Source organism: Emydura macquarii, unplaced genomic scaffold (genome assembly GCF_026122565.2).
Source record: "Emydura macquarii macquarii isolate MOO-44397 ecotype Brisbane River unplaced genomic scaffold, CSIRO-AGI_Emac_v2 contig_1253, whole genome shotgun sequence".
NCBI classification, from domain to species: Eukaryota; Metazoa; Chordata; order Testudines; family Chelidae; genus Emydura; species Emydura macquarii.
In genome coordinates this window covers 11,628,662-11,643,219 of record NW_027131390.1, presented here as the reverse complement: position 1 = coordinate 11,643,219, position 14,558 = coordinate 11,628,662, and the positions used below count along the sequence as shown (strand labels likewise).

Genomic DNA, 14,558 nt, shown 5'->3' with positions numbered 1-14,558 from the left:
GTTTACTCTAGTCCTTCCATGCCTTCTCTGCTGGCTGATGCTCACAGCACAGCGGCTTTAGTGGCTTTGAAAAGAGCGATGCTGCTCCCAAGTGGAGGGCTGGTGGTGCTGCTCAGTGTTCTCACAGTCTGAGTCATCGAGCTGATACAAATAACTAGAGACTCATTTCTGTCCCAATTGATAGCATCAGTCTACCTGGTAATAGGCTAGGAAACAGATCGGAAGAGTGATTGCAGGGAGTCTAGGAGTGCAATACTAACCACTCATTGATATTTAACAACTCTGCTTTTATCTCGAAGTTATACAGGCGACTCTCTTACTGATATGAAAGACATAAGACAGCTTTTCCACACACCACATGCTGTATGTGTTTCTTGTTATCGCCACTGAAACTGTATTTTCAAAGTATAGCCATGGACAAAGAACAAACAGGATCCACCCCTAGGCCATCCCCATGTAATAATCTTTACTTTTAAAAAAATTTATTTACACAAAAGAGAAAAAGGACATCTTCTAATTTCATTTTCAATCATAACAGCGTTGCACAAGGTCTAAGAAACTCACCTTCTGAGCCTCTGATTTGGCCGTCTTGTTCCCAAAATCCAGGGCAAGGCAAAATAGAAACTCTCTTAAAGATTCTTCTATTTTCCCCACATTAGCTAATGCTTGTCCTTTCCTTAAGTGACCCTGAAAGCAAACAGATCCACAGTTCTAGTTTATTTCCTTTTACCACATTTGAGCCTCTTTATTAAAAGCAAGATTACTATGAAAGAAATTTGAAATACTCCAAAATAAAAATAGGCACAAGGAAGCTATTATGATAGTCTGCATTACCTCAATAAACATGAGAGAGAAGAGAGAAATATAAAAAGTCTGATTTCTTAACTGCAACAGGTCCGAAGATTTTTCATAGTTCGTTCTCTTCAACACGTATCACATCCCTACTTCCCCATCCCCCCCCCCAACAGATACACATAAAAGTTTACTCTCACATCCTCTGGATGCAGTTGAAGGCTGGTGTCGTTGAAGTCTTAGGGATCCTTCATCTCTTCATTGGACAAAGCCTCTTCCCACCCACCCACAACTTGATCTCCTAATTCTCTCCTTAATAAAGATATAAGCATTGCACTCATTTTTTGACAGGTCATGTGAGCCTGAGCTCCTTAAAGGTCAGTGACTATTGTCCATCAGCCTATGCCACCTAGCCCTTCTCCCCAGCCAGAGAACTCAATCCTATTACTGTGGAATGTGTTTGAGTTCTACTGATCTAAAATGTTGAGACATCTCTCAAATTCGGTTCTCCTATGCCACAGTATTTGCTAAGCCACCAGCCTGGCCAAAGAGGTTCTACCCTAAAAACACATTAGTTAAAATTAGAACTTACCTTTGACCAATATGGTTGGAGCCTGCATGCTGTTTCTGCATCATGCAATGCATCTTCATAAGATTTTAAAGTAGAGTTAATCTGGGACCGGTTGCTATATAATAAATGATCATTTGGAGCTGCAAGTAATGGAAACATTGACTCAATTACTAAAACATTGTTGACATGGGCCCTATTCTTTACAACTCTTTCCTTAAGCAAAAGCCTTCTTCCAATTGTCTCAAGGCAGCAAACACTCGTTATTTAAATAACTATGTACAAAAATCAGATACGACAATCTCACTAGGGATTTCCAGGCACAAAGGTGTCAGATTTGCATTATACAACTGCAGTAAACACTGCAAACATAACATTCACAACAGCTCACAAAATAAATCACCAGCTCAGACAGAGGATCAGATTGGTCACAGAAGCCTACCAGAAAGATTTAAGGTGTCATAACTGTATTATCATGGCCCCATTAATGCTGCCACAGTATAGACAGGAGTTTAAAATGAGAAACTTTTCAAAAGGTTTAGGATTAAAACTTGTAAATTGCACATAAAGGTCTTTTGAATTTATAACCAAAGGAAATTAAATGACAACCTGAAGAGCTCTGTGTAGCTCAAGAGCTTTTCTTTCACCAGCAGAAGTTGGTCCAATAAAAGATATTACTTCATCCACCTTGTGTCTCTAACAACAGCAACCATCAGATAAGTATTATAGCAGCATAGACCAAATGACCTCATTGTGCCTAGCTGTTATAGCATATAGTAAGTAAGTGAAACAATGTGATTTAAGAAAATATTCTGATTTCTAATTAAAGATTATCCCAGACCAAGGAACCTTTTTTAAAAAAACAAAACAAAAAAACCATTTTAGGCAATACTGCTTGTTTTGAAGCCAGATTATAGTTAACAAGTAATAAATCACAGTTTTCATCACAACCATGTGTAATGTTTATTACTGGCTTGACAGTGTTAAACTAAGCTGTATTTACAGAAAAACTTGTTTAGCTGTTCTGTATTATTTTAAGTTCCTGTTGGGTGGGAAATGCAAGTCTTCCATGGCTTTTTGCTTTGCTGTAGAGAGAATATAAAACCGACATGAGTTCTAAAAGTGACCTGTATATATCCTAGGATCTAGCACTAAATCTCCAACACCACCATTTGACAAGCAAATCCATCAACAAATTAAGCCAGGGTATTTTAAATCTTTTCACTCATTGCAACAATGTCCACTAATGATTCACCACGTGCTGCTTGAGTTAGATTTGTCAAGAGGGTGGGAAAGCCTTTTTTAGGCAAAAAGCAGCAACTATCTCTTGAAATAAAGCATATTCCACTGAACACCATGTAATGGGAAACCACGACAATGACAGTAGTCATTCTGATAAATAGGATCAAACCTCTGGGATGCTTTCAGAAACATGACCCAGTTACTTGTTACTTCACTGGTTATACAACCATTCCAGAAGAAGGGGGCAGGGAATCCAGACCAGAGTCGCAGGCTAGAAGCTTACGCAACACACTGTTCTCCTGACCTACTTTCACTTCGGATTTAAAAAAAAAACAAAACAAAAGAATAACACAGCTTCCTAAAAATTATCACTCCCCGCAAAAGAACTGGATGGAGAAGCGATGGCCAGTGATTTACCCTGTCGAACTCCAAATAACCAAACACAAAGAACACCGTTATGTCATATGTGCTCTGGTGCCCGTACCTACATGACCAGCCTGTGGTTTGCACAGGGCGAACTGTTTGGTAAGCAGATTCGGATTTTAAACCGGCTCTAATACACCCAGCCCTCTAGAAATTAATCACGTTGCTTCTTCAGAAAGGGTTTAGCTTTCTAACATCCCTCCGTACAGCATGTAAACGGGCTGCCACACCCACCCCAGCAGTACAGCTCCGAATCCCACCCAATGGCTGCGCCCGGGAGGAAAGGCTGCAACTTGCCCTGGCCAAAGTATTTGGCAACTAGGTTCAGATTTCAGAGCAAGACGGTAAATGACACACACAGCCGCATTGGAAGGGGAAATGTGGCTAGAAACTTGGGCTTTTAACATCCCCTCTGCCTGGCTGGGATCAGCCGGAAAAGTTGCAAATAGGGGGAAAAAACCCCCAAGTCCTACGGAGTTAAGTCTAGGAGCAGTAACCCCCTTAACTCTGACCCTGCCAGTGGGTCGATGGGGGATCATATGGGGAGGAGAGGGGGGAAGAAGGTCATTACCTAGGCCGACGGCTTCATTGTACTTCTGTAGGGCAGCCTGCAGCTTCTTCTCCTTATATAAGAGGTTCCCTTCGTGCCGGAGCTGCGACGCCTTCACCTGGCCCGGGAACCACTTGGTCAGCAGGTTGCTGAGGACGACGTTGAGGCGGAGGGGCTGCCCGGCCGCCAGGCTCCCCTCTTCCTTGCACAGGGCGCAGTGGGACTGGGGGGGCCGGTCCCGCTCCAGGCACTTTTTGCAAAACGTGTGTCCGCAAGGCAGAGAGACGGGCTCGAAGAGGAAGCCCTGGCATTTGCGACAGCGAAAGAGATCCCAGTCCCGGGGCGGCGGGAGGCCGCCCCCGCCGCTGCAAGAGGCGGGCAGCCCTTCCCGCAGCCGGATGCCCTGCGCCAGGCACGCCACCAGCTTCTCCAGCTGCTCGGCCCGCAGCTGCTGGTGGCGGCAGGCCAGCTGGTAGAGCGGGAAGGCTTCCTGGAGCCGGCCCCCGGAGGCCAGCGCGTCGGCCCGCTTGAGCAGCGCCTGCCACTCCGGCCCCAGGCTCGGGGCATCCGGCGGCAGCGGGCTCCCGCGGCGCTCGGCCGCCAGCTCGAAGCTCTGCGCCTGGAACGCCTCGGCGGCGAGCCGCAGCAGCAGCTGGCTCGGCGGGTGCGAGCCCATGGCCGGGCCGGGGCCGGCTCTACAGGGCCAAGGGGCGCGCGCGGGGCGTGCGCGAGGGGGCGGCTGCAGTGGCAGCGGGTGGGTCCGTAGGCGCCCGGCTGCGCCCGGGCCGCTCCATGCTGCTGCTGTCACAGCTCCCGCCCGGCACCCGCCTCGCGCCGCTGCCGCCACCGCTTATATAAAGCGGGGCGGCACGTGACCCTGCGCGGCGCCGCTCATTGGCCGGCGCCTGCAGGATGGTTACAAAACGGGCTGGTTGGTTTTATAACCGCGTGGTGGCGGCGGCCCCTGGTCCCCTGCCCCGGCTCCAGTCACACCCCCCCCCCCAACCCCACCGGGCTGTGCGGCGTGCAAGTGCTGCGCTCCGGGGGGGGACGGGACAGCCCTATAGCGGACAGGGCCAGGCTGGCTCTTACGTAAAGCCCGGCCAAGCTTTGCAGCGCTGCGGCCGGCGAGGGGGGGGGACAGGCGCCTGGAGAGGCGCCGTGCCCGCGGGAGGGAGCAGCCTGGGACGGGCTGGTGCAGGAGGCTGGCTGCCTGGAGCGGAGCGGAGCGGAGCAGCGCCTCTCCGGCGGCGGTGCACGGCAGGCTGTGGCGGGGCTGCCGCTGCTCCTGGAGAGGCTCCGCTCTCTGCTCCCTGCCGCCCGCGCTCCTTGCTCGGTGGCTGCGGGACTCAGGGCACGACGAGCCGTGGAAAACAAAGGGGGCGCTGGTAAAAGCTGCTCCGAGCCCCGGCCGGCGCCGCCCAGGGGGCAGGGGCTGTGGCGAGCTGCGGGCAATACGCTGATGATTTAAGTCATAGTGAAGGGGGGGGGGGACCTGGTGTGCCCCGCGGGCGCTGGCCTGAGCGATCTTCCTCTCTCCTCCCTGGGTGAACAGCGGCTGCTTCCAGGCCCGCTCCCCTAACCCAGCCACAGCGCCGCCGGGGCTGAGAAACAATGAGGTGGGGCCCTTCCGCGCAGCGTCTTTCACCAACACCCCAGCGCGCAGCACCCCGGGCCGGGGGCCCCCTACTGGCACACGTGGAGCGATCAACTTCCTAAGCGGTGCCTGACTAGGCTCCGATCAGTTTCCCCCAGTTCAGTTCAGTTCCCCTCCCCACCCCACCCTTCTGCGGGGTTTCGATCCACACTACAGAGCCTGGCCGGGTGTCACTGAACAACTTCTCCTTCCTCCGCACCCAGAGCTCGGTCGTTGCAAACGGGTTCATCTCAGTTATTGTATTTATTTTAACTGGTGGGAAGGACTATTTAGGAACATGTTAGGAAGAAAAAAAACCTCACCCAAACCACCACTGACCATCCCATTTAAAGCCACACTTCTGTAACTCCTTACCCACTGCACAGTGGTGGTGAGAAACCTGATCCGTTAAAGTAAAGATACAATGCCAACGACCAGCATCATTGCAAAACAAAGGAATCAAGTCCCCACCCCAGGACAGAAATGGAGTTATACAGAGTTTAATTATACAGTTCGGAGTAATTCTTTATAAACAAATCCACACAACTTTCAAGGAACTATAGAGAACATAGTTACATTTCACCACACTTAGACTAGCCAGAACATTAAGTGATAAGTAGCAAAATGTCTTATATACTTGGTCTTGTTCAGTCATGTATTATCTCATCTTGGATAGATATATGTATGACACATCAGTTTTTAGATGAAAAAAATTTAGGTATAGGTAGCTATTACAAAAAGCTTATATGAGGTTAGATATGTTGATCTCTTTACTGTAATTTGCAGTAATACCCACTGATTTGCCTAGATAGGTCTTTAGGCTAAATCTACCTCAAAGAATACTGAAAGACATTTTAAAAAATCAACTGTACCACCACATAATTAGTTTGTTTTTACATGCATTTGCTTCAAAGTAAGTTTACTTGATTGCGGGTTTTTTGTTTGCAATTGTTCATAGAGCTAGAGCTGTAGATTGCACATTTGTAGAAACTCACCTACATATGAATACAAGCCATTGTCATGTTATCTCCATTCAGTAAAAGAGACATGGATGTTGTCTCTCGGGGAATTGCAAGGATACAGCCTTGTACTTCCACAGATAGCCCTCCATTCCCCCACAGGTGATCAGGAGAAGGACTGAAATAATCAGGTTCCCATTTAGTATTCTTACTCTTATTACAGTAGCATCTATAAACCTCAACCTAGATGTGCTAGGCACTGTACAGACAGATAGCAAAAGACAGTCCCTGCCCTGATAAGTTTACAGTCTAAATAGACAAGACAAAAAATGGGAGGGGAAATAAAGGTAAAGTGATTTGTACAAGGTTGCACAACAGGTTAGTAGTAGAAACTCAGGGACAGATCCTCAGCTGTCTTTAATAAATGAGTTTAGGCTTGAAATTAGACAATGGTTTCTGACCATCAGAGGAGTGATATTCTGGAAGAAACTTCCAAGGGAAGCAGAGGCAAAAAAACCCAAACAAACCCCACAACAAGAAAGTAGCTTGTTTTAAGACTGAGTTTGCGAAGTTTATGGAGGGGATGGTATGACTTTGGGAAATGGCCCATCTCCATCTGCTCTTAGTAATTATCTCCAACTGGCAGAGATGAGACTGTAGATGGAGAGGGCTCTGATTTACTACAGAAAATTCTTTCCTAGGTATCTGGCTGGTGGGTCTTGCCCACAAGCTCAGGGTCTAACTCAGTGGTTCCCAACCTTTTTGGCTGGAGGGCCACAAATATCACTTTTACAACCCTGAAGGGCCACCAGTCTATCAGCTCATAAAAAGGGTATTGACTCTGGCTCCAGCAGGGACCCCAGCGCTTATGGACTCAGGCTGAGAGCTTTACCATGCTCCCTGCTACAGCCGGGGGGAGGGGGGAGCGCTGATCTCCTGCAACCTCTTGTAGTCTCAAGGCAATGCACTCCGCCTGGATCCTTAGACAGCGGCTCCCTTCTGCTGCAAGAGGGAAAGGACCGGCTGGCCACTTTGAAGGTCCCCACAGGCCACGTTTGGCCCCCAGGCCACAGGCTGGGAACCACTGTTCTAACTGATCGCTTTATTTGGAATCGGGAAAGAATTTTCCCCCGAGTCAATTGTCAGAGAGCTTGAAGGGATTTCACCTTCCTCTGCAGCGCAGGACATAGTTCAAACTTGCTGGTTTGAACTCATGTAAATGGTGGATTCTGTATAACTTAAAATATTTAAATCAAGATTTGAGGACTTCAGTAACTCAGCCAGAACTTATGGGCCTATTGAGGAGGGGGTGGGTGAGATTCTGGGGCCTGCAATATGCAGGAGGTCAGACTAGATCATCATGATGGTCCCTTAAAAATATATTTTTTCCCTTTAGAACTCAGGATAGCAAAGTTTCCTTTTCATTCTTGCAGTAGCTTTTATATCTTTGTGATTTTTATAACTATTGTCCTGAAAATCACTATGAGTCAAAGGGTTCTGTAAAGGAAAGTGACCTAGCCTTCAGTAACTAGCAGTGCTGTAATAATGACTTATGGGCAGTGGGACATGCTAAGAGTTTACATATAGTAAACACCAAAGTGGTAGAGGATAGTAAGGGGGTACAAAGTAGGCCTAAGGGAATGAAGCTAGGGAAGGGAAATTTTCATAACAGTGAGATCTCTTTAGGATGTGCTGGAAGTCCAGCCACTTGGGACTTTTAAAACTAGCCTGATGAAACACTCTGAAATGTAACTTGAGGAGCAATCTTGCACTAGCAGGACTATAGATGGAAAGCTCTAAAGAAGGGAGGGCAGCTATGCAAAGGGGCCACTCCAATGGTGGAAGCTGCATGCTCATAAACATTCAGAGCACAGACCCTGACTCCAGAAAACAGTGCCTCATCATGGAAGGCCTGTGGCGCAGAATCCATGTGAGTTCTGAGGGAAATCCCTACCATCTAAATCCCACCCAGCAATCCCTGTGCCAGCTCCAGGGTTGCTGGGATGTGCCTGTGCATACTGCCAGCCAAAATTTGGTACCTGCTAATGTGGTGCCTGGGGAATGATAAAATGAGATACGGAGATAGTCTTACTCGCTATACTTTCAAGTATTTGAATGGTGAAGATGTTTACTTCATTACTTACCAAAATGTCAGAGAACCACAAATATTTGGTCCCGAACCCCACAGTCCAGCAAAGCCACACCCCACATTAGCAAAGTGCAGCTCTACAAATCAAGCAGACACACCAGATTCCAAGATTTCCTGTGTAACAGAACCTGAAAGTACGATGTAGAGTTCTGCATTCATACAGAGATTCATGGATTCAGAGCAGCAGGAGGTCATGAAGTGCATTCTGGTTAGCAAGCAGAAGAGAAAGGGACCCCTGCCTACTCGCATTGCTCATGAGATTAAGAAAATGATTTATCCTATACTCACACAGAAAAAGTTGAAGCTAGCAGGTGACTCACTCTGAAAAACACAAATCTCCCTTGTATGATTTTTCTACTAGACAAAAGTAGTTTCTGTTTTTTAAAGACAGGGAGTACAGAACTGGTCCTTCTCAAGCAGTTAATGACTCGTGTACGATGAAAGCTATGAACTCTGTGACTTTATTCTTGAACTTTCTATTAGATTTATACTCTATTACTGTAATTGAGAACAGGAACGCAATATATACACTCCTACAGTGTTTCTTCTGTATTCAAGAGATTAAAGACAGGGTGGAATTCTGTCCCATTGAAGTCAATGGCAAAACTCCCACTGACTTCAAGGGGGACAGGATTTCACCCATACTGTTAGAGAAAGTCACCTAGCTATTATGTAACTGCAACAGCTTTTTTTAGTCTACACACTCTCTTTGTAATAACCAATAGGCATGAATATTTTTTGTCTGCTGACTCGGAGTTCAGCCAATGCATTTTTTTTTTAAAGGAGGGGAATAAGAATCATTCCTGTACATCTGATCTCATGTGATGGGAAGCAGCATGGACTCCTAATTAGATAGAGTCAGGACATGTTGGTTCTATTTATCTGTCATTCTGGCTCGTGCGACCTTAAGTAATTCCCTTTAACTCTCTGTGCCTCAGTTTCCCCCATCTGTAAAATACTTTCCTATGGTGTGTGCTCCTCAGTGCTATTATAGATGATGAATATTACTTATAGTAAAAACAATCAAGTCAAATTTCCATTTTGATTATTCCCATTGAGAAGAAAGGCAACAGTGGAAAAATTATTTAAATATTACGTTTCATTGTTAGAAATTTTACAATTAAAATCAATATACAGAAGTAAAGGCAATTGTGAAAAACAGTTTGAGTAGATTCAAGGGATCAGCAAACAAAAGACAATGAGAGAAGTGAGATTTGTTTATTCAGGGAAAACAAATGAAATCTGTGAAAATCCTTGTTACCTATTGATCCACGAACACAGTGTAACAAGTAAGAAGCAGCACCCTTTCCATGCAAGGCTCATATCTTCGTAACTGATGACTGACTAGTGATCATCTTGACAAAGCCTTGGAACTAGCAAAATGATCATTGCATTCAATTCCATTTTGAACTAGGTGATACAGAGGACCTCACAGAGTACTGTGATAGTCAAATCTAGAGCTGGACAGAAAATAAAATATCTGTTCCATGGGAAATCCCAATATTTTGAAATTGGATTTCATTCCAAAATGGAATAAAGTCAGTTTTTTGAAATTTCCCACGAAATAGAAATTCCAAAAAATTTCAATTCAGATACAAAGTGTTTTGTTTAGATATCAAAACATGAATATAAAATATCAATTACATAAATACATTAAAGTTAGTGTAAAATTAATCAAAATAAAGTTGAACCACAACATTTTGACATCAAAATGAAAAGGGAAAGTTTTTTTTTAACTTTTTCCATTAAAAGTGTTAAGTTCCAACAAAATCTTTCGATTGAAATGAAACTGCATTTTCCAACCAAAAACTGTTGTCAATTTTTTTTACCAGCTTCATCAAATCCCATTTGCAGTGCAGAAGATGGACAATCCCCATTTGTTTCAATACACCGTGATGTACAGATTATATTTTTGCTTACACCAAACCCTGCTTAAAATGACATTGGTCTTCGGCCAGTTAGACTTTTGGAATGAAGGGTCGAGTGTCTTTCAGGGGACTGTATACTGTGAGCTTGCAGAAGGATTTTCTGCAAGAAGCATTTTCATCTCTGTTGAACATGGGAGTGAAATCAGAATCAAGTTTGATTTATAAGTATCCAAAAGATTTTCATAGTTCCCTTGAGCATCCTTGTGTGCCTGTGGGTAAGACGGACCATCATGTGAAGCCCACAAGACTTTTGAGGTACAACAGAGTAAGTTTGAATGTAACTATCTCAGCATAGTTTATATGGGAGACAGGAGAAGCTTCTCATCCATAAGTGAGGAGTAAACTATTGGTTTATACTACACAGGAGAAGTATGAGAAATCCATAGAAACCCCAGTTAGGGCTAATCATTGGATTGGGGCATGGATGGCTGCAGCTACAAGAGAAACCACTGACACCATAAGGAAATATAGTATGGAAGGAAGAAATGATTTACAGATCCTTCAAATTTTGATGCTAACCTGTAGAAAAACTGCCCCATTGTCCTATTTAGAATGGCTCAAATAATTGCAGAATAACAGTTTGTACTGGCAGTTTTTACAAACGTGGGAGATATTGAAAAAGAATTAATTAATGACAGCTCAACTGAGATTTAGATTTTCACTTTAAAAGACATTTATGGCTAATATTCAGAGGGAAACAATTAAAACAAGAGATTGTAGGAACCCATGTTTTGGATGAAGATGTAAGAAACTTATTCCAATAATCAATCAGTTAGGACTATCTTAAATCAGTCTGTGGAACCAAAAATGAGACATTGATTTAACATAACCTATGGGCCACCTTGAGCCAGAGGGGTTTCCATGCTTCAGTGTCCAACTCCTTTTTTCTATCAGAGCCTGATTCAATGCCAGTTGGAATCAATGGAGAGACTCCCATTGACTTCAATAGGCTGTGGCTCAGACCTTTTGTGAGAGGTGCCTGTCAAGAGTCAGAAGGGCTGGATCTTAATGGAAAAAGGACAGTAGGTGGGTGGAAGGCTGGATTCTTACCTCCTCAAATCATAATCCACTGATTTGTCTGGCAACTTACAATACAAACAGGTATTTAGATTTCAATGACTTGGAGGATATTTTTTGTGGACTTGGACAACTCACCTTGGAATTCAGATTGTCTCCCCTCAAAGAAAACTCTTCCTACTCTTCTGAGACATTCTCCTCTAAAAGCATCAAAGACCTGCCAAGGTAGGTGGAGCAGTTTGGACTTGCTTCACTAGCCAGTTGGAGAGATAATTGTTCTATAGGGACTGTGATGGGCTGATATGCTGGAGTCTGGCACTGAAGGAAACTGATAAAAGAGCTAAATTTAAGCGGCATGCCCTCTGTTATTAGGGCATAGGACCAGGATACAGGACTCTGCTGTTCTGTTGCCAGCTCTGTCCCCAACTGGCTTATGACTTTGCACAAGTCAATACCCATCTATGACAATTGACCCATTTGATAAATGGGCCTACAAACACATACTGCCCTCGGGACATCATGTGTGGCTTGTCTGCAAAGTATTTCAAGATCCTCAGATGAAAAGTATTATTAACGTTATTAATATTAATTGTGGTGGAAATGCTTGAGACAGGCTACTCCCTATCAGCTATCACCGTTCTTTCAGTCAGAGCCTCAACCCAGTTCCTATACCTTGCACAGGGGAAGGGAAATCTTGTTATACTGCACTCATCTGAGATTTCTTGGGATTCAGAGGCACAAGACTTTCTTTTTAAGCAGCAGCTGTATATCTTATACCACAGAAAACGCTAATGCTTCAAATACATTTTTTCCAGTGAGCGAGAATTAGAGAAGTCAGGGATGTGATTTATTAGAGATAGAGCTGTACGATTTATGAATTCTGATTGATATTGTGAAGATATAGTCTGAAAAACTGTAGCAGACCAGGCAGGAAAAATGGGAAATACTTAAGGTTAATGACGGTACTTAGACCTCGCACAGGTTATGCTAAAAGAAGCTACATCCTTAGAAAAACCAGTTTAGCTGATTCCTCTGAAGGGATGGGGGGGAAGGTAAGAGCTGTGGAAAATTTACTAGGAGTAAATCGAGAGACCAGGTGCCCAGAAAGGCTTTAAATAACGAAATCACAGGAACAAGAGAAGTGAGACAGGAAGAGGAAGTGTGGGGCAGGAGCCAGCGAGATCATAGAACTTGTAAGGGGCTCCCACCAGAGGGAAACACCAGCATGCAACAACCTGTGTGAGGAGGGGACACCTTACCTGCCTGCCTTCCCGGAACCATCTAATTCTTCAAGGGCTCACCGGGGAAGGATGAGCTAGAAAGCAAGGGACATGGTAGTTTCAGATGTTTATTGTTTGGTATGATCTGTACTCTCCTGTGCCTCACATGAGTAAGTACAGAAGAGCACAAAGGTGCTAGACTAAGTAAAGTGTCTCTCTGTATGTTGACTGTTGCATAACTGCTGCATGGCCCTGAGAGAGAAACTCTAAATCAGAAACTTCCCACCTTTGGGGCTGAGTGCTGGGAGAGGGCTGTAGGGTACCTTGGGAGTCAGTACTGGTCCCTGTGGCCTACAGCAGGTGGACTGAGGAGCCCTATTTCCTTGAAGTAGTAACAGATGAGAGTCAGCATCCAGGAAATGTGTCAGAGAGACCCAGGGAGGAACCAGTCCTGCAGCCTGCTGAGGCTCTAAAAAACTTAACACACCCACAGATCTAGAGCACAGAGGTATGGATTCCCCTTCCAGCTGTCCTAGTGGCTGGCTAGCAGGGGACACTTGCTAGGATCTGGGACAGACAACAGCTAGAGACATTAGTCATGTTAGAATCCTTTAGCACCGAGCAGCAGGAATACAGAATGAAAGCTATTTTGTAAAAAGGGCTCATAACAATGTGGTAAATTGACCATGATGACTATAGTTGAGTCACAAACATGATACGGAAGCAGTTATACATCCTTCTAAATATGATCCTTCTCAAAGGACTGCACGTTCCCATCCATCCCCTGCGTGCTACTGTTAGACTTTTAGCTCTTATTTGCATTGGACTTTCAGGAGGAAAACAGAACATTTGGATACAGGTCCAGGTCCCAGATGTTATCCTGCAATCTGCAGATATTCTGATTCATTTTAGCAGGATGTCATGCTGTCTAAAATAATGCTAGTCTGAAGTAAGTCCAACATCATATTAGTGTATTTTTATGCCTATTGTGGTTCTGAAAAACCAAGAACCCAGTTGTCCTCTCCCACACACAAACCTGTGGGAGTGAAAAAGGCCTTCTTGAATCTCCAAGCATTTAATTTCAGCAGCAATCAAGGTAGGGGTGTGTGAGTGGTGGCGCTACTGAGCCAGAAGATCAGCAGGCAGCTAATTTAAACTAGCACTTAAAAAGTACAATACACGCTCTGTAAAATGCCTTTGACAGGTAAATCCCAGGGTTCCAAAGCCTATGCGCTGTGTTGTCTTCATGCCATTGCCCAGCCTCCACATCTCCACAGGCAGCAAAACTCACTCAAATCTGGATTCACGAACACATGCATTCCTACTCTGCAAAGCACTTAAACTCATGCTTGCGGTGCCATTGGAACCAATGTGACTTAAATGCAGGCCTAAAGTTAAATAGGTGCTTAAGTGCTTTTCTCAAAAGGGATGACTTAAGTGCTTTCCTGAATCATGCTATCAGGTTCCAGGGCCCTACCTTTCTGTTCATGAGGAGTAGGAAACAATGTGCAACAAGAGGCATGGATTTCTGCTTGGAAGTCCATCAGGTAACCAGAGCCCATCAAACAGCTGCCCACCTACGGCAACCTGGTGAGGGGCTCTTACAGGCTCATGTTCCACCCCCCTGCTGTTTGTACAGCTCTAGTGGGCTGTGCTAGGATTTCTTCCTCCTTGTTCCACAGGCTCCCAATTTTCTTTAAATTACCTTTTTTAACCATCACTGCACCTCACTCACTTACAGAAAATGTACATATTTTGAGAACGCAGACAGCAATCTGACTTGTATGAAACGTGCTCAATTTCATATATTTGTCGTGCTGTTTACAGTGAGTATTTTTTATTTCAAGCATTGCAAAGCTTTTCTTATGTTACATAGTGACAGGGCTTTCCGGTAGCAAGCTTTCTAAAATAATTAGAGAGATGAATCATAATCATGAAGCAATGGTTCTTACATCTATTAGGACAGTTATTTTTAAAATGTTTTGATGAATCATACAGAAGTTCTCACAAACAGTGGATTATAGCATGGTCATAAATATATTTCTTAGGAGAAAATAAGTTTGAGAAAACAGCA

General features: G+C 44.7%; 1 protein-coding gene across 2 annotated transcripts in view; it reads right to left on the bottom strand.

Moving 5' to 3' along the window:
* LONRF3 (LON peptidase N-terminal domain and ring finger 3) overlaps positions 1-4,387 on the bottom strand; it is a 30,436-nt gene extending 26,049 nt beyond the window's left edge. For both annotated transcript variants that reach the window (XM_067548151.1, XM_067548152.1), the window contains exons 1-3: positions 3,597-4,387; positions 1,385-1,503; positions 565-687 (exon numbers count right to left, since the gene is read on the bottom strand). In XM_067548151.1, coding sequence (XP_067404252.1) covers positions 565-687; positions 1,385-1,503; positions 3,597-4,251 — 897 coding nt within the window. In that variant the 5' untranslated portion in view covers positions 4,252-4,387. The remainder of the gene's footprint in view (positions 1-564; positions 688-1,384; positions 1,504-3,596) is intronic.
* Between the last annotated feature and the right edge of the window lie 10,171 nt (positions 4,388-14,558).